This window comes from Ctenopharyngodon idella, chromosome 1, assembly GCF_019924925.1.
Source record: "Ctenopharyngodon idella isolate HZGC_01 chromosome 1, HZGC01, whole genome shotgun sequence".
In the NCBI taxonomy this organism is placed as follows: Eukaryota; Metazoa; Chordata; class Actinopteri; order Cypriniformes; family Xenocyprididae; genus Ctenopharyngodon; species Ctenopharyngodon idella.
The window spans coordinates 13,869,072-13,888,702 of record NC_067220.1 but is presented as its reverse complement, the minus strand read 5'-3'; the positions used below and the strand labels follow the sequence as shown (position 1 = coordinate 13,888,702).

The 19,631-nt window shown below is 37.1% G+C and overlaps 1 protein-coding gene across 1 annotated transcript; it reads right to left on the bottom strand.

Moving 5' to 3' along the window:
- Positions 1-1,502: 1,502 nt before the first annotated feature.
- Positions 1,503-19,487, bottom strand: tspan5b (tetraspanin 5b). Its single transcript, XM_051894201.1, has 9 exons — positions 19,131-19,487; positions 17,537-17,587; positions 17,262-17,408; positions 12,853-13,023; positions 11,486-11,611; positions 11,180-11,227; positions 10,541-10,657; positions 9,094-9,155; positions 1,503-5,717 (listed from the first exon to the last, which is right to left on the bottom strand). Exons 1-9 carry the CDS (start codon positions 19,209-19,211, stop codon positions 5,705-5,707), a joined length of 816 nt encoding a protein of 271 aa, XP_051750161.1. The 5' UTR covers positions 19,212-19,487; the 3' UTR covers positions 1,503-5,704.
- Between the last annotated feature and the right edge of the window lie 144 nt (positions 19,488-19,631).

Genomic DNA, 19,631 nt, shown 5'->3' with positions numbered 1-19,631 from the left:
GGAATCAAGTGACAGGTTGTCCCGCCCTCGCGCCAGTAAACACGTCATCAGAGAAGAGAAGTTGTGATGTTGTTGCAAGAGGAAAGGGAAGTTTAAAGATTACAAGGGCACATGAATTTAAAAAAATGATGTGCATGGATAAAAAATGATGTGCACGGATAAATCATTTATAATAAATACTGCAATATTATATATATATGTCCAATTTGATTTCATGGTGATTTTAAGTCTTATATGACTCCAAAGACTTGCACATGACTCCAAACCTTTACCCCTACAATGTGATCATATGTGGTATCTATTCATTTCGAACAATTAAATATATTTATTTATTTTTGGCTGTTGAATTATGGCCATAAATCTTATGCATGTGTTTAGAATTTGGTAGTGAGCAATGCCATATTGCTGCCTGGACAATGACATTATGAGAGTTCAAAACACAGTGACCCCTATTGCTGTGCCTTTGGTCCATGGGACAGAAAGACAGAGTGCCACTGAGTAGTTACTGTGATACTGAGGCCAGGAGATGAGTTCTAATCCTATTTTAATCGTGGTGGGATTAAGAAGACACAGCAGATCCTAATCTGCTCAGATTACCCAGGCTGCTTCCCAAAGGAAGAAGGAGGGTTGTATAAGCAAGTGCAATTAAGGTGATTTAGACATCGCGGTTTCATTTCCAGCAAGGTCTCGAGGTGGACACACCCCTGAAATTTAGTTAAGTGTGTACATGTGTGTATAATACTGTATTGTTACAATTCATGATTCATATGTATATTTTAATGTTTGTTGGTGGATTTCCAGGAATAAATAGACTTTTAACAGGGTGTCAGTAAAATATAGTGTTGAATCATACCTTCTGAGATAAAGATCTATGCTTTGTGGAATTAATGAAGTTTATTTTACCATAAACCATGAAGGCTAAGGTTAACCTGTAAGCGTGTCACGTGAACCACTAATGAGTAGCTCATAACTGAATCATTGTTTGCAGTGTTGTGATAGTTCTTGTACAGCTCACTACTATGAGTAAATATTAATTTCTATGTAATTTTCACGATTAAATCCTGACCTTCATCAGTTTATCTTTAGAGGGCAGGTACTATTTGACACCTTGGGTAACATATGTTTCATGCCTCTAGCGCCATCTAACGTACATACTTAAAACTGCACGAGGAATGTGTTGTGTTCAGATGTGTTTTGTGTTAATAGCTACAATAGATTGTTATGCTCATATCTTCAGCTTTATTACACGCAAATCACACAAGCAAATGTTGTAACTTTAAAGTACATAAATTCACACTAAATTTAAGTAATATTTAGTGTATATAGTTGCTGATGTTTAGATGATAAAATGATAACCTTCAAATAAGTAATGAATAAAAAGGTTTGTTATTGTTTTTTGACACTCCAGTGGTAATTTTATTTAATGTTTTATTTTTAAAAATAACATTTTTTAAAACACCTTAAAATCATGTGGCACAGGTTGGTGATAATTAAATATTGGAAACAATTTATAACACTTTATTAATAATAGGGCTAGAAAAGAGTCACAGACATAGACACAGGCTTACCACACATACAAAAACATATAAAATTTATTGTTTCCAATACCACCATTTTGGAAAACAATGTAAATTGTTTATAACATTTGTTAAATATGATAATGTAAAATTTATATTAAGAAATGACACAGAAACATGAGGAAATTAGGAAATTAAAAAAAAAAAGTTTTGACCAAATATATTTTTCTTCATTTTTTTTCCTGTAAGTATGCCATTATTAAGAGATCCAGTTATTCAGAAAAACTACACTTTCTGGTTATAACAAGATGACTGTGATTCTGTGAATTTTCAAGTTATCATAAAATGTCATTTTACATCATATCTTGTTATTACTATACAATAGTTTTTGAGAAATTTTGAGAAAATACACCAACATTTATTTAATATTTTTATGGCACTACCAGTCAACAATCTACCAAAAGTTTAAGCTTAAAATTCAGGTTTAATTACAAGTGCTAGACAAAAGAAGGGATTCTTTTAAATCTGCACATTTTTAATACTAAAACTTCCCTGTTCTTCAGTTTCACTGTGCACATACTGCAAAACCACTGAAAGCCATTTTAAATGCAGTCTTTTGCAATTCTTTGGACTCCACCTTTCACAAAGACTGTCCAAAACTTTAATCAACTGAAAACAAACATATTATGATATATTAAGGTTACACACATCAGGAAAGTGTAAAGTGAAAAGGCATTATCACAACCACATGGATTCATCAAATCAGCTTGTGTTTCAAATGATCTCACAAACCCTGTTTTTACAAAAGTCACAAAACCACTATCTAACAGGCTGCTGCAGATTCCTTTCACAATCAAAGCAAAACATTCTCATTATCTTTCCGACACAGATATTCTGAGTTCAGAAATATTTCATGATTCATTATCATACTGTATATACAGGTGAATCTCATAACAAGTCCCAATTATAATACACCCCATTTACTGCTTTACTGACTTTTTTGAGCACTTTAGCGTCTGTAGATGTTTAAGAGTTTGTTGCGTCTTTATTTATTGCAATTTTGAGGTGTTCAGTTTTATTTTGATTTTAGATAATAAACATGTGATTTCTCTCCTCACAAATCAATGGTTTCTTATTTTTCACTGCATGTCTCTTAGGTGTTGAGGACTAGTGCATCTTTGAGCCTACATTCAGTATGAGTAAAATACTTAAGCACTGTTAAAATCAGATACTCAAACCCCCGGTTTCACAGACAAGGCTTAAGTTAGTCCTAGACTAAAATGCATGTTTGAGCTGTTGTAACTGAAAGTAACTTGTACTGACAGATCTTAAAACATGTCAGTGCCATTGTTTTGTCTCAAGATGCACACCAGTAATGTTTTTTTTCTAGTGAACGTTTATAAAAGTTATTTAAATGTCCTAATTGAACTAAGGCCTAATCCTGGCTTAGGCTAGACTTTTACTCAAGTCGTGTTGGAATGAGTGACTTTTAACTTGTAATAGAGTCATTTTCGCTGTAAAATCTCTGTACTTTTACTCAAGTATGGTTTTCAAGTAGCCTACTCCATACACCTCTGAAATCAACTTGCATTGAATTGAAGGTATATGTTTTATCAGTTTAATTATCTGGAAATTAAACCCCTGAACTTGGTGTTATTAATGTTAATAATAATAAAAGAAACCTATTTTTTGTACCATCAAGGTTTGTGTGTACCATTAACACGAATATCACTGTATTAAAAATTATTTAATATTTATCCAAAAATTATTCCAGAGATTGTAACAAATACTTTACAAATAAAAGGTACACCATGTACCTTTTTTGGTTCAAAATTTAAATAATGAGTCAATGCATCACCAATCCTTCTTCCAAAATGTGTTTTTGCCTTACTCTGATTCACTATGGTAAGCCTATTATAAGTGTTTATATTTTAGAGCAGTCGGGATGGTTTTCGCGGGAAATTGTGTACGCATGCGTCACTCGCCCTCGTCATGTGTGTAAAAGTTGTTCCGACTACTTTGATGCGTGTATGTCGTGGCAGTGGCATAGGTTAGTCGTCACAACGCGCAAAAAGGTTGAAATGGAGCAGCTAAATCTCAAACCTCCGGGGAATCACACATATTTAAAAAACAAAACAAAAAAAACACGCTGAATAGAGGAGAGTCTGAATCAACATTGGCTTGGCTGAGAAGGTGTTTTTATTACTCAACAGGTGAGTAAGGTATTTTATTGAACAAATAAATTGCCATATGTAGCTCTCTAACAAAGTTCATTGTAAAGCTTATCTATGGTGAAGGATCATATTCATCCGCCCAGTCAGTCACGCAGAGCCGAAGCATGACCAAAACAACGTTCTTCCACTGCTATGCCAATGCATGCAGTTTTGTTTTTTAACCGCTAGAGGGCCAAAAGTTAAATAGTTTACCTTTAAATTAAATTAAAAAAAAATATATACAATTGTTTTTATCATTACAATACTGAGAATAAGAAGAGAAAATGTGTTTAATTGTCATGAAAATAATGCAACAGATCTTAATGTTACATGAATAGGCTTACTCTTCTTTAAAGAAAATATAATTTTTCTGGGGGTTAAATGTGACCTGGACATGTTATTTGCAAATATTTGTGAGATTCACCCATATTACCCAGTTTACTAGGTTTTGTTCTAACCTCCCCAGAATCTGACAGTCTGAAGTCTTAAATTCCAGTGCTAATGTTTCTAGTGACACCTTTACTTACACAGTGGCTATAATTTCAAAATCCAGTACAGATAAAGAGCGATTCACAAAAATATCTTCATATAGCTGAACGCACTGGGAAAATGTAGTGTTATTCCAGTAAGCATGCAAGTGCAATTTCCCTTAGTTTCAAAAGCAACTGTTTTTATAAAATCCATTAAACAGGTAATATACACACACAATCTGACAATGTGAACAAAAACAAATATTCTCAATGAATTTAATACATTTAAGAGAGTCAAACACTCATGTTAAGTAGACAGTAACTCATCATTTAGCACATTCTGCAAGCTACAACTGCCTTACTAAAATGGGTTCTGCACAGAATCTGCCTCTGCAGAATTACAGAAATCTGAAGGCCTGGGTATACTTCATTTCCGCGTTCCGCTCCGTTGCGCGCGCCCTGGTATACTTAATTTTCCACATTCTGCTCCATCTCGCGCACAATTGAGCGTCCGAACCTTTCAATGTATATTCTTTCGCCGAGCGCTAAAAGACCACCGTCGAGCCTCTGGTATACGGCTGTAAGTGCGGAAAGAAGCGTTTGGCGCGTGCACACTATTTTTTCAAGCGCTCAAGTCATTTGCACATGCGCTGTTGTACGCCAACCATCTGCGCGGACCCTACTGATGACAAAAATTGCGTCACACGGACAGCGCGCGGACCGTCGCAGAGTGCGGGCTTTGGGCTTGAGCAGATTTCCACAGGATGCTAGTCATTCACAAAATTTTACACATCCCCCGCAAGTAATAAATATTTTGCCTAATTTGATCATGTTTTCAGCTATCAATAGAACTATAGTACTCTTAGCACTGACAAACACATTTTATCATATTTAAATATCCATTCTGCACAATTATGCAGATTTCCTCCCGCACAAACAGTGCAGAAAATGCAGGAAAAGGTGCGCTCATTTGTTTAGGCCAACTAATAATCTATAAATATTCAAAGCTTCTCTGTATTTGCCTACAAACATGGAAATAATTCAATGACTTAATCATTCCTGTATCTGCCAAACTGATGAACTGCGATGTAATCATCTGGAATGGAAACGAATGCAGGTTTCCACTCATTTTCTTCATTTCATTCATCTGAGACATATGTACATAGATCAACAGTTAAAAAACAACACAGACAGAATGCAAGTGGCCTTTAGTGTTTGTTGTTATGTTATGTATAGTCTTAAGGAAGACAAATTAGTTGTATGTAGATTAAGCATGTTAATACTGTTGGATTTCGTTGTGTGATATTTGAAGAAGGATTAAACACAAATCTATCGTTGGACACCATTATCATGGAAACGTGAAGATGTCGCTGTACATTGTAATAAAGGAGGTATGTGAATGGAATCCCTCACTAGTTGCTAGGATACTGTGATGACAATGTGCCAACCCTGTTGCTGAGTGACAGAGAGATGGAGGCTCTGTCTGCAGAACGGCTCAAGTGCTTCAGGTAAACAAACTGGAGGATGAAAAAAAGAGACAGAAATGTTAGCAAGATGAGACATCCTCTACCTGCCTATTACCATCAAACTGACTGTTTGATTAAGAAAAGATTTCTTCCAGTGCACTACACAAAAAAGGTCTGAGACTGCATTTTTGCTGCCAGTTTGAATTAATACAAAAGCTGGTTGTAATAAATGGCCTAATACACTACAACACTCAACTACAACCCAACCCAAATTAGCCGTAATATACACTATATTGCCAAAAGTATTGGGACACCCCTCCAAATCATTGAATTCAGTTGTTCCAATCACTTCCATGGCCACAGGTGTATAAAATCAAGCACCTAGGCATGCAGACTGCTTCTGCAAACATTTGTGAAAGAATGGGTCGCTCTCAGGAGCTCAGTGAATTCAAGCGTGGTACCGTGATAGGTTGCCACCTGTGCATTCATGAAATTTCCTCACTACTAAATATTCCACGGTCAACTGTTAGTGGTATCATAACAAAGTGGAAGCAATTGGGAACAACAGCAACTCAGCCACGAAGTGGTAGGCCACGTAAAATCACAGAGCGGGGTCAGCGCATGCTGAGGTGCACAGTGCACAGAAGATGCCAACTTTATGCAGAGTCAATAACTACAGACTTCCAAACTTCGTGTGGCCTTCATATTAGCTCAAGAACAGTGTGTAGAGAGCTTCATGGAATGGGTTTCCATGGCCGAGCAGCTGCATCCAAGCCTTACATCACCAAGTGCAATGCAAAGCGTCGGATGCAGTGGTGTAAAGCACGCGCCACTGGACTCTAGAGCAGTGGAGACGTGTTCTCTGGAGTGACGAATCACGCTTCTCTGTCTGCCTGGGTTTGGCGGTTGCCAGGAGAACGGTACTTGCCTGACTGCATTGTGCCAAGTGTAAAGTTTGGTGGAGGGGGGATTATGGTGTGGGGTTGTTTTTCAGGGGCTGGGCTTGGCCCCGTAGTTCCAGTGAAAGGAACTCTTAATGCTTCAGCATACCAAGACATTTCGGACAATTTCATGCTCCCAACTTTGTGGGAACAGTTTGGGGATGGCCCCTTCCTGTTCCAACATGACTGCGCACCAGTGCACAAAGCAAGGTCCATAAAGACATGGATGAGCAAGTTTGGTGTGGAGGAACTTGACTGGCCTGCACAGAGTCCTGACTTCAACCCAACAGAACACCTTTGGGATAAATTAGAGCTGAGACTGCGAGCCAGGCCTTCTCACCAACATCACTGCCTGACCTCACAAATGCGCTTCTAGAAGAATGGTCAAAAATTCCCATAAACACACTCCTAAACCTTGTGAAAAGCCTTCCCAGAAGAGTTGAGGCTGTTATAGCTGCAAAGGGTGAGCCAACTCCATATTAAACCCTACGAATTAAGAATGGGATGTCATTAAAGTTCATGTGCACGTAAAGGCAGGCGTCCCAAAACTTTTTGCAATATAGTGTATCTGCATTAGTCAGTATCATTGTTAATGCCCATTCACACCAACTATAAAGATAACTATAGCCCCATTCAGACGATAATTGTTTCTCACAGAAGCGTAAGGTATTTTCAACATTTACAGGGGCTAGTCAGTGATTTTATTGCCACCTGAATCCAAAATGTCAGTGTTTTTCTCCCACCACCCATGGAAAAATCCCCGGCCGAATTACCTACTGTTTTTGGACAAACACCAAGGTCGTGTGGTAATTTAATTGCCATCCGAATCCACATATCTGAATTTACAAGAGGAGATCAATTCAAAATTAACAGTTTAAATCCTTTTTGACCACTGCGGAACACCGTACGATAACTGTTGCGTTTCACTGTAATTTGCAAGCATTTTAACAATTGAGAAACAATTACCGTCTGAATAGGGCTTATAATGATAGCTATGGGTGTGTTCACACTTGTAGTTTGGTTTTTTAGGTCCGGACCAAAAAAGAAAATGATACATTTAGTCCTGGTTCGCTTAGCATTCACACTGTCATTTTTAACACCAAACCTAAAGATGCAAAAAAAAAAAAAAAAAAAAAAAAAGAAGTCTTTTATGATGTATATTTTACGACGGACCTTGTCAAACATCCAGAACAATGCTGTGTCCTGGGCTAAATCCACTCGCTGTATGTGCATACATATGATGTTGTATGATGGAGCTGACCGCTCATAAAGAGCTTATAAAACGTGTAAAGACAGTGGCAGAAATCCCCCATCACACACACACAAACAAAGATCTGCTGCGAGGAGATACAATTCCGATGCCTGTACTGAACAGTGATGGGCAACATCGCGACTATGACAAGAAAAAACATGTATGCTTGATAGGGGTGTAACAATATATCGTGTCACAATATATCGCAATATAAAAATGCAACAATATCGTATCGTGGATAGTTCACCCAAAATGAAAATTACTGTGTGAGGAAAAAGTTTACAGAGTTTTAGTCTCAGTACTACATTAAAGTAAAAAAGTGGCATACATATATCTAGGCAGTGACACAGTGCAAACATATTCATATAAAACAAATCTGTGTTTCAGTGTTAGAATCATGAATATTTTTATTCTGGTGTCACCATTGTCCTTTGCACTGGGTTACCAAGTCTAAGCCTATTCTTTTCCACTCCCAATGTAATACCAAATTTACCATTTTAATCAACAGTAAATTTTTTTGTTATCCTTTTACCATATGTCTTAGACTATCACAATAATATCGTATCGTGACCTTAGTATCGTGATATGTATCAAATTGTGACACGAGTGTATCAGTACACCCCTAAAGCTTGAGCATTCTGTCCTTTTAAGGGTCGCATCTTATCATTCCCTGCTTTTAGTTAGTTTACATGTCTTTGGCCCATGTTGCGTTCATATTTCAGTCAAACCGCACCAGAGTTCGTTTGAAAACAGAGTGAGACCAATCTTTTCAGGGGTCTAGGTCAACTTGTTTGGTGCGTACCAGGGTTTGGATGGCAGCGTTCACATTTATTCAAATGAATCACACTAACAAAGCAATCGCAAACCAAAAACCTGCCAAGTGTGAACACACCTTATATTACCGTCCCCGCCAGCAGACAACATCGTTCTGTTCGTTCTGAGTTTTGTTGTCTACCGCTTTAAATGCTTGAGCTCTTTAAAGCAGAATGGATTCTGATTAGCTCTCAATGTTTTTATCGTTCATCAAATCGTCATGAAAGTGATTCCAGCAATATCATTTGTCTATATACTTTAGAATATATTTAAAATCTTTATCAATATCATCCTTGGTGTAAACAGGCCTTTAGTCTTTCTTTTGTCAGTGTTTCCCAGTTTTACATTAGGGTGTGTGGTGGCTCTAATTAAAATGCAGAGCTCAAGACAGTGTACTTCTTATATAATTGATGTTTCTTACCAGCTCTCCCTGACCGCCTCAATGTCGCTCAGTAGATTCTGTGCCAGACAGATCCCGAATATCTAGAAGCAGAGGATGGGTTAATGTCTCAGGCAAGAAGACAACACAGAGTTTCACATCACAATTACATAGCACAGTAATTTATTAGTTGGCTTCTTAGACATTAATAAACCAGATCTAGGCTTGATGCCTTCTAAAAGTATTCAGACTCCCTAAAGAGCACACAGCTGCCAATAAATCAATAAAATAACCACACTTGGCAGTTTGTAAATTTGAAGGACAGTGGCTGAAATGAAAAAGCACTCACGAGAAAGTGGAGATAAATTAAACAATGCATGTATTATAATACCGGTAATCAAAGTTGAAGGGTTGTGATGTATCAGAAGGCCCATTTATTTAATTGTCAGAGAGTGTATGCTATATCAAACCACCTACACTATTGTTCAAACGTTTGGGTAGAATTAGTGTGAAAAGTATTAGTATTAGTGTGATAAAGTATCACCAAGGCTGCATTTATTTGATTTGATAAAAAAAAAAAAAAAAATACAAAACAGTAATATTGTGATATTAATTATTTTATGAATCAAAATAGCTGCTTTCTTTATTATTATTATATTTTAAAACGTAATTTAACTCCTGTGATGGCAAAACATCATTACTCCAGTCTTCAGTGTCACATGATCCTTCAGAAATCATTCCTAAGGCCCATTCACACCAAGAATTGTATAATAAAGATAACTATAAATTTAACTATAATGATGTGAAAGAAAGATTATTCTGCCATATTAGTGTCCGATATCATTGCTTATTCTAAGTGCGCACTGCAGTTTATGTCATCTGTCGCTTTAAAGCAGAATGGATTCTGATTGGCTGTCAATGTTTTTATCGTTCATCAGCTGGAAAAAATCATTTTGAAAGCGATTCCAACAATAAAGTTCCTCTGTGCTATTATCGTTATACAGTAGTTGTGGTGTGGACTATACTGATCTTTTATATTTAGAACGATTTTTAGACCTATAGTTATCATCTTTAGTGTGAACAGGCCTTAATATGCTGATTTGCTGCTCAAGAAACATTTCTTATTATTTTCATCATTTTTTTCTTTTATTTCTGAAAAAATACATATATATTGACCCCAAACTTTTGAACGGCAGTGTAAATCTTGAATAGAAAAAGTGGGCTTAAACCCCTCTGTATATATAAATAAATATCATTTTATGGTTTCAGAACCTAGAAATAAAATAATAAATCACTAATAAATTAAAATGTAGGATAAATGTAAAGTGAGAGAACTGTCTATAGGTCTTCATATTCTTGCAGAGCACTGCATTATGTTAAATAATTATCCATTATCAGTTACCCTTGGAAATCATCCCTTCACTACTGTTTACAGTGGCACATACACAACAAAACGTGTATATTTAGCTAATTTTCGTTGTTTATTCACCTGCAGAAGTGCAATTCCTATGAAGATTCCGGCAACTACGGTTAGATTCTCCTGTAGCCATTTCTCGAACTGCGGCACACATCCTTTTGTATGTATAAACATCTTCTGTTCGTTTTCCTTTAAACATAAAAACAAACATTTACACTGTGTGTACACCAGACGCGATGGTTGTCGCATCGTGCTGTAACATCTTGAAGCAACCGAGCGACCACTGCAAATCTATTTGTTCTTTATGTCAGAAGTAGGGCGAGTGTAGACAGCATCAGTGATTATAATGGGTTCTATTTGCTTTTGTCGCGTCACGCTGCTTGCGACTGGTTCAGACACAGTGTTAGCCAAAGGTAAATTAAATGCATGCAAAATATAAAACAATTCTACTTATAAAAAAACGTTATAGTAAGCTATCATATAGCTTCAGAAAACTTGGAATATAGTGCATATGGACTACATTTATGATACTTTTATGGGGATTTTGAGTCATTTTGAAGCTTGACAGCCCTAGTTCTCAGTCACTTCAATTATATGGAAAAGAGTGCATTCCACAGAAGAAAGAAAGTCAAACAGATTGTAGTGACATGAGTGTAAATAAGGGTTGAATTAATTTTTGGGTGAATATTCTTCTGAAGAAAGTGTACTTACACCTTTCGCTCGAATGTCATATCCACACTGTGTGTTGATCACATCCTCCTTTGGGAAGAAAAACAGGAAGAAGGCTTAGATTTAATTCTCTGGAGAACTTCAACTTAACATTCCACATTAAATCAAAGGGTTTAAGCATTATAAAATAGAGAACTGTTGTTTTGTATGTGGGTGTGCTGGTGATCACTTCCTGTTTATGTTCCCAGGTCTTCAGGAAGGAGACAGTGACACATTCTATGTGATATAAGATGACTGGAAGTCGTGTGTTTGTGTGTGCTGCATTCATGTGTTTGTGTGTTTACTTACAGCAGGGTCCTTGGTGCAGCAGGAAAAGGGAACCCCACATTTTTCTCTGCTCAGATTAGTGTCAGTACAATTAAAGTAAATATTCAGATTCCAGTCTTCAGGCCCAAAAGCTCCACAACACTCCCACTGTAGAAACATACATGAAATTAATATTCCTATGTGAACCTACCGATAGCTGAAAGCCGTTACAGGTTAGAACAGATTGCAGCTACTAAGATTAACATTAACTGCTTTAGATGTATTTTCATTGTTAGTTCATGTTAACTGGTGGAACCTTTTTGTAAAGTGGTAACACACACACACACACACACACACACACACACACAAATACAAACACAAACACACACACACACATATATATATTCTGGACATATATTTTCTGGGCGTATAGTATATTTATATCAACTATAATAATAATAATTATTATTTTATTATTATTATTAGTAGTAGTAGTAGTAGTAGTAGTGTATAATTTACTAAACAAATTACATGTTGAACTGGTAAAATAAACAGGGCAATATTTTGAAAGTGGTTAGTTGTTGTAATACTTATCTTTGCACATTAAATTGAGATTATCATTGAAAATAACACTTGGTAAACACTTAAAGGGATAATTCACCCAAAAATGAAAATTCTGTCATTAATTACTCACCCTCGTGTCGTTCCACATCTGTACGAAATGAAGATCTTTTTAATGAAATCCAAGGTTTCTGTTCCTCCATAGAGATTCAACGCAACTACCACTTTCAAGATCCAAAAAGGTAGGAAAGACACCATTAAAGTACTCCATGTGACTCCAGTGGTTTAACTTAAATTTTATGAAGGGACGTGAGAGCTTTGTTTGCGCAAAAACACAATTTACCACTTTATTTACAAAATAATATCCAAAGCGTGTTCACGCAACAATGTCAGCTCTTGCGTATGTATGACACAAAACGCATGTGTCGTGGTGCTCTTGTGAACACTCGTGCATGTGCATTGGGTTGATGCTCGAGTCTGAACACAACAGGAATGCGTTGTGATGCTCGTTAATGCATTGCAGATCAATATTTCATAAATAAAGTGGTAAATTTTTTGCGCAAACAAAGCACTCGTGTTGCTTCATAAAACTGATGTTAAACCACTGGAGTATTTTAATGATGTCTTTCCTTAAAATTGGTAGTTGCGTTGGATCTCTATGGAGGAACAGAAAGCTCTCAGATTTCATTAAAAATATCTTCATTTGTATTCCAAAGGTCTTACAGATGTGGAACGACACGAGGGTCAGTAATTAATGACAGAATTTTCATTTCTGGGTGAACTAACCCTTTAAGTAAACTAAGTAAACACTTTTCTTGGTTTGGTTTTGTGTGCCAGTGTGTCCTTACATAATCTTGCGTGAAATCAATGAGATTCTGTAGGTCAATGTCGTCTCTGTACGCTCTAATATTGTTGTTGATGAAGAACTTGAGCTGGTCTTTAATCCAGTCCTTAAAGACAAACGCCAAGACTCCCGCTGTCAACTCCAGGAAAAATATGATTCCCAGAAAAACAGAAAACTGCAGAAGAGGACAGCAAAGTTCGGGTTACACAACTCATGATGGATAATATCTGCCCTAAGGGTATCCAATGAATAAAGAACGTGTTATTTTCCCACAACAGATTAAACTAAGTTAATGTTCTTTGTTTTATGATTCCTAACCCTGCCAACATCCCTTGACACATTTACAGAGAAATGTACATTTTTTAGAGATGACGTAGTTCTTATTTCCCATCTCAAAATGGTCACATATTTTCACAATGTGCATCTCCAACTGAATACACAATGTTTTATACAAGTACAGTGAGCGATGATTTGTCACTGTGACCGCAATGAATACTTCCAGAGTGACATCACAGTTCATCTGGTGTTTCCAGATGTTTTAAGAACCCTACAGAGGAAATGGGCCTCTTGTATACTTTTGTAATACCATTCTTGACATTCTCACAAAGCTCTTCCAGCATCCTCTCTCATATGAAAGGGGTAACACAGACCACCAGAACCTGTGTGAGAGGAAGTTCACACAATTTCAAACCACATTCAAACCCAGTCAATCCCACCCCTCCATGTAGTTACTCATATCCAGCCATTCAAGAACACGTTTGCACACCTGCACTCTCTATTCACATTTGTCTGAACAGAACTGAGACAATGATTCTATTTACAGTGCAGCATCAGTATTAGCATTTCCAAACATTCAGTTTAGGGATCAAGTATTAAACTTTTGCAATTAATTTAGCTCAAACCGCATAACATACAGTACAGACTCCAATCAACTTTGCTTTGTAGATAATTTCAGCTTTAAAACTAAAATATGAAAATTCGCATTGTCATTTTTAGAATATTTGCCTTTTTAAAGACCCGTTCACACCAAGGATGATAACTATAATGATAAAAGAATAGAAGAGCCCAACACCACACCTATAACAATAACGGCAGAGAGAAACAATATTGTTGGAATCACTTTCATAATGATTATTTCCAGCTGATGAACGATAAAAATGCTGAGAGCCAATCAGCGACGCGAGCTCGAGCATTTAAAGTGGAAGATGACATAGCTGCAGCGTGTGCATAATACACAGAAAGATATCATGTGTTGGTGTGGACACTTATGTAGTCATTGTTATAGTTATCTTTCTTGGTGTGAACGGGCCTTTAATCTGACAGGCAGTCATGACGCCAATGTAGTAATTGCAATCATTCTACATTCTTGCAAATCTCTGTAACCACTTTCACCAAATTACATTGCAAAATGGGGCACAGAAGCTGCATTTTGTGCAGAACGCTTCTCTTGCACAGCAGATAAAGATTACAAAATGTATGCCGAGCATCATAACAAGGAAATTAATTTATGCCAGCTTGAAAGCCTGAAACTTAAGCGTATGTAAGCTTGTTTCCGCCACTGAATAAAAAATAAAAAAGGATAATTGCGACTTTTTATCTCACAATTCTGACTTTTTTCCCCTCACAATTGTGAGTTTACATTTCGCAATTCTGACTTTTCTCACAATTGTGAGATATAAACTCGCAATTGCGTGTTATAAAGTCAGAATTGCGAGATTCTGACTTTATAAGTATAAACAATTCTGAGGAAAAAAAGTCCGTATTTTTTCCTCAGAACTGGACTTTATAACTCACAATTGCGACTTTATATCACGCAATTCTGACTTTATAACTTGCAATTGCATGTAATAAAGTCAGAATTGTAAGATATAAACTTGCAATTCTGAGAAAAAAGTCACAATTGCCTTGAAATAACCTTGAAGTTAGCATCACCCTGGTTTGCTTGACAAAAAGCTAATAGGATTTTTCCATTGGCTTCTGGATTATTGCTAAATAACCTCTGTGTTTATGATTCTTATACGTTCTTATATGATTCTTATATTTATTCTTATTTTGTTCATCAAGATAATCTTCATAAATGAACACAATTTGAATGAATTTTTAAGCCTAAATACCATCAGCAGAGGCAAAAAGCTTAATGTAGGTTATAAACGAACAACACCATGGTCGCATGACTTCAACGTCACCATCACAGACAACTATTTCAGTTAAAAATAAATAAATAAATAACAATTTTCCCCAGAGTAGATGAGTTTTCTCTTTCTGCGTGATAGGGGCTGCATCCGAAATCACATACTCTCTTGAGTAGGTACTTATATTGAATAAGTAATTACTTCATAAAGTATGTTATATATTATAGTATGAATGAATGTGTGTAGTAGGAATATAATCTGGATGTACTATATTCGCCATATTGTCATTATCATGTGACCGACCAGCATCAGTTGCGTTGCTTCAATCTTCCTCTCCTGTGGCCTCATGGGATAGCGTCCATCATATGCACACTTCAGAATCTCGCCAGAAATAGTAGGTCATCCGGGTACTTTTTGCCTACTCTTTTATGAATACTGTGATTTCGGACATACTCCTTTTGTCACATACTGTTTTTCACCTGCTATATAGTAAGGAAGTATGCGGTTTCGGATGCAACCGATGTTTAATATCCACGACAACCTTTGTAGTCACATTTAGCTATATTTGTTAGCAACCGCCTCTTTCAAGAAAAACACAAGGAAGTATTACTTATGTATTTTGTGTCACATAATTAAACATGACTATATCTTGAGCTTCTGTTAACGGCATACACTATATTGCCAAAACTTTTGGGACGCCTGCCTTTACGTGCACATGAACTTTAATGACATCCCATTCTTAATTCGTAGGGTTTAATATGGAGTTGGCTCACCCTTTGCAGCTATAACAGCTTCAACTCTTCTGGGAAGGCTTTCCACAAGGTTTAGGAGTGTGTTTATGGGAATTTTTGACCATTCTTCTAGAAGCGCATTTGTGAGGTCAGGCAGTGATGTTGGCGAGAAGGCCTGGCTCACAGACTCCGTTCTAATTCATCCCAAAGGGGTTTTATCGGGTTGAGGTCAGGATTCTGTGCAGGCCAGTCAAGTTTCTCCACACCAAACTCGCTCATCCATGTCTTTATGGAACTTGCTTTGTGCACTGGTGCGCAGTCATGTTGGAACAGGAAGGGGGCAATCCCCAAACTGTTCCCACAAAGTTGGGAGCATGAAATTGTCCAAAATGTCTTGGTATGCTGAAGCATTAAGAGTTCCTTTCACTGGAACTAAGGGGCCAAGCCCAGCCCCTGAAAAACAACCCCACACCATAATCCCCCCTCCACCAAACTTTACACTTGGCACAGTGCAGTCAGGCAAGTACCGTTCTCCTGGCAACCACCAAACCCAGACTTGTCCATCGGATTGCCAGACAGAGAAGCGTGATTTCGTCACTCCAGAGAACACGTCTCCACTGCTCTACAGTCCAGTGGCGGCGTGCTTTACACCACTGCATCTGACGCTTTGCATTGCACTTGGTGATGTAAGGCTTGGATGCAGCTGCTCGGCCATGGAAACCCATTCCATGAAGCTCTCTACACACTGTTCTTGAGCTAATCTGAAGGCCAGATAAAGTTTGGAGGTCTGTAGCTATTGACTCTGCAGAAAGTTGGCATCTTCTGCGCACTGTGCGCCTCAGCATGCGCTGGCACCCGCTCTGGTATTTTACGTGGCCTACCACTTTGTGGCTGAGTTGCTGTTGTGCTTCCACTTTGTTATGATACCAGTAACAGTTGACCGTGGAATATTTAGTAGTGAGGAAATTTCACGAATGGACTTATTGCACAGGTGGCAACCTATCACGGTACCACGCTTGAATTCACTGAGCTCCTGAGAGCGACCCATTCTTTCACAAATGTTTGTAGAAGCAGTCTGCATGCCTAGGTGCTTGATTTTATACACCTGTGGCCATGGAAGTGATTGGAACACCTGAATTCAATGATTTTGAGGGGTCTCCCAATGCTTTTGGCAATATAGTGTACCTCATTTCAGGCATTTAACCAAAAACACATTAACTTTGGGACGATGCAACTGGAAGTTAAAAAATGCTAACCTGTTTCCAGGTTTTGGCCTACAAATAATACATCATCCCTGCAACACTTTATGTCCTTCTGAAAGTTTCAAATCAGTTTTTTCTAATGTACCCAAATTCATTATCTAGTGATGTACAAACTATTCAATAAGCATGTTAAATTAGCTGCAATGAGGCCATTAACTACACTATGGACACTCATGCTTTACATAATATATAGAGCATGATATTATTTAAGGCAGATGGCAGGTGCACTAAATACATATTGCTTAGAGGTTCTATTGAGCTCATTGGTAAAAACAAAATATGACATACAAACTTAAGAAGGAAGGAGTTTTCCCTCAGAGCACCGATGCATCCTGCGAAGCCGAGCACGAACATCACCCCTCCGACCACAAGAAACAGCCACACTGGGTCAAACCCACCCAGATCTGTGATGGAGGATATGTTGGAGAGGACCCCCTGATGGAAAGACGAACAGGAACAAAACTGAGAATAATAACTGTTATTTCACTTTATTTAGACCAAGATCTCACTTGATTTGTTAGATTCATATATGAAGTGCTTGTGAAAAGATGTGCTTCACTCACCTTCTCACTCCAGGCCCACAGAGCCACGGACAGGAATGCCACTCCCAGCAGCTAAACAGTGTGTATTTTTGTCAGAGAGAGTGAGAGATCAGATCAGAACTATAAATTACCTTTGAAACTAAATTTGTTTTGTTGTTACATTAAAATTGATTGCTATGGAAGCCCATTTCTACAACATATGAAAAAAAAAAAATCCTGCTTTTGTAAATCATAATTATGACACAAAAAGTCAAAATTATGACATACTAAATCAAATTTTTGACATCAAAATTCTAACTTAAAAAGTCAATATGACAGAAAGTGAATTATGACAGTCATAACTTAAACTTTTTCCGCCGGTTTCACAGACAAGACTTAAGCTAGTCCCAGACTAAAATGCATGTTTGAGCTGTTTTAACTGAAAGTAACTTGTACTGACAGATCTTAAAATATGTCAGTGCCATTGTTTTGTCTCAAGATGCACACCAGTAATGTTTTTTTTTTTCTAGTGAAAGATTATAAAAGCTACTTAAATGCCCTAATTGGACTAAGGCCTAATCCTGACTTAAGCTAAGCCCTGTTTGTGAAACCGGGCCTATATCTCATCATTTAGATTTTTTAATCTCAATTATGATTTACAGTAGTCATAATTATTACTTAGTATGTCATACTGTTAACATTTTATTTCATAATTGACTTAATATGTTATAATTATGACATAAGTCAAAGTATGACATTAAAAAGCTGAAATTATTGCATAAAAAGTTAAAATTCAAAGTTGAAATCATAATTTCGATTTTTCTAATCTCATAATTTTGATTTTTTTTAATCTCATTATGATGATTAATGACATACTAAGTCATAATTACGACTAGTTTCGACTTTTTATCTAATAATTATAGTATAGTAGTATAGTATGTCATAATTATGACTTTGGGCTTCCATATTGACCTCTGATATGGATAAAGCACAAACCACCTGTCACATGGGTTGTGTCTCAAAACCTAGTGAGCTGCCTGCGTAGATAGCATGTTTGGAAAAGCTGACAGCATTTTTTGGCGATTAGAAGCATGTTATAAACTTTGGAGCAGCATTTTTTAGCATCATAGGCGCGTTTGGAATGCTTTAACAGAATTTCTTAGTAGGATAAGCGCATTCGAACATTTTTGTGGCATCAAAAGAGTGTTTGAAACGTTTGAACATTATTTATATTACCATAAGTGCAGTCGGAACGTTTTAAAAGCATTTCTGGAATCACAAGCGCGTTTGGAATGTTCAAACTGCAATTCCATTCACGACCAAGATAAGCGCCTTTCGTAACGTTCGAATGTACTTTTTTTGTTTGCTAGCATTTGGAAAATGCATCAGATGATTCCCTAAATGAGCCAACGAACATTCAGCACAGGTTTGGGGCTTCATAAGTAAACGTAGAACGCTCGAACGTTCGATCTGGCTATCATAAACGCGTTTGAAACGTTTGACAGTGCTAACTAGGTAGACAGTTCACTAGGATTTAAAGCACAGCCAATGTGTCAGACTCCCAGAGGTTGATTTAGTGAAACCCCCGGGCGATGAAAAAAGAGCACGCACACAATGTCAGAAATTCTTAACTCACCCAAAATATAATATTAAATCCAAATATGAAGTATTTGATGCAACAGCCCACTTCGTGCACGTTAAAGTGTTTTCCTGACATACTTGCGTTTGATAAAACAGAGAAATTCCTCCCGGTGATTACTAATGATGAAGAAAAAAAATCGCCCACCGACTGGAAACCTCACTCCGTCCTTTCACACCATGTTTGTGACATTTCTACAGATTGTCAGGCAATGCCACACGGGGCTTTGCCTATTTCGCCGGAACGATTAATTTGCCTCGAAAAAAACAAAATAATTATTGGTGATAATAACGGGACAAGCGGTCCTCTACAAATAAAGATTCGAGAGTCACTTCCGGCTGAATGAAATATGTCATAACACGATTCTTCAAAATAAAAGTTCCATAATTAGGGCTAAATTGGCAAAAAAGCGCATCTGCGTATGTGGTTAACACTGATATAACTTATAAAATAACGATTTTTTATAATGATAATAGCTGCATGTCTATTATTAAGTAA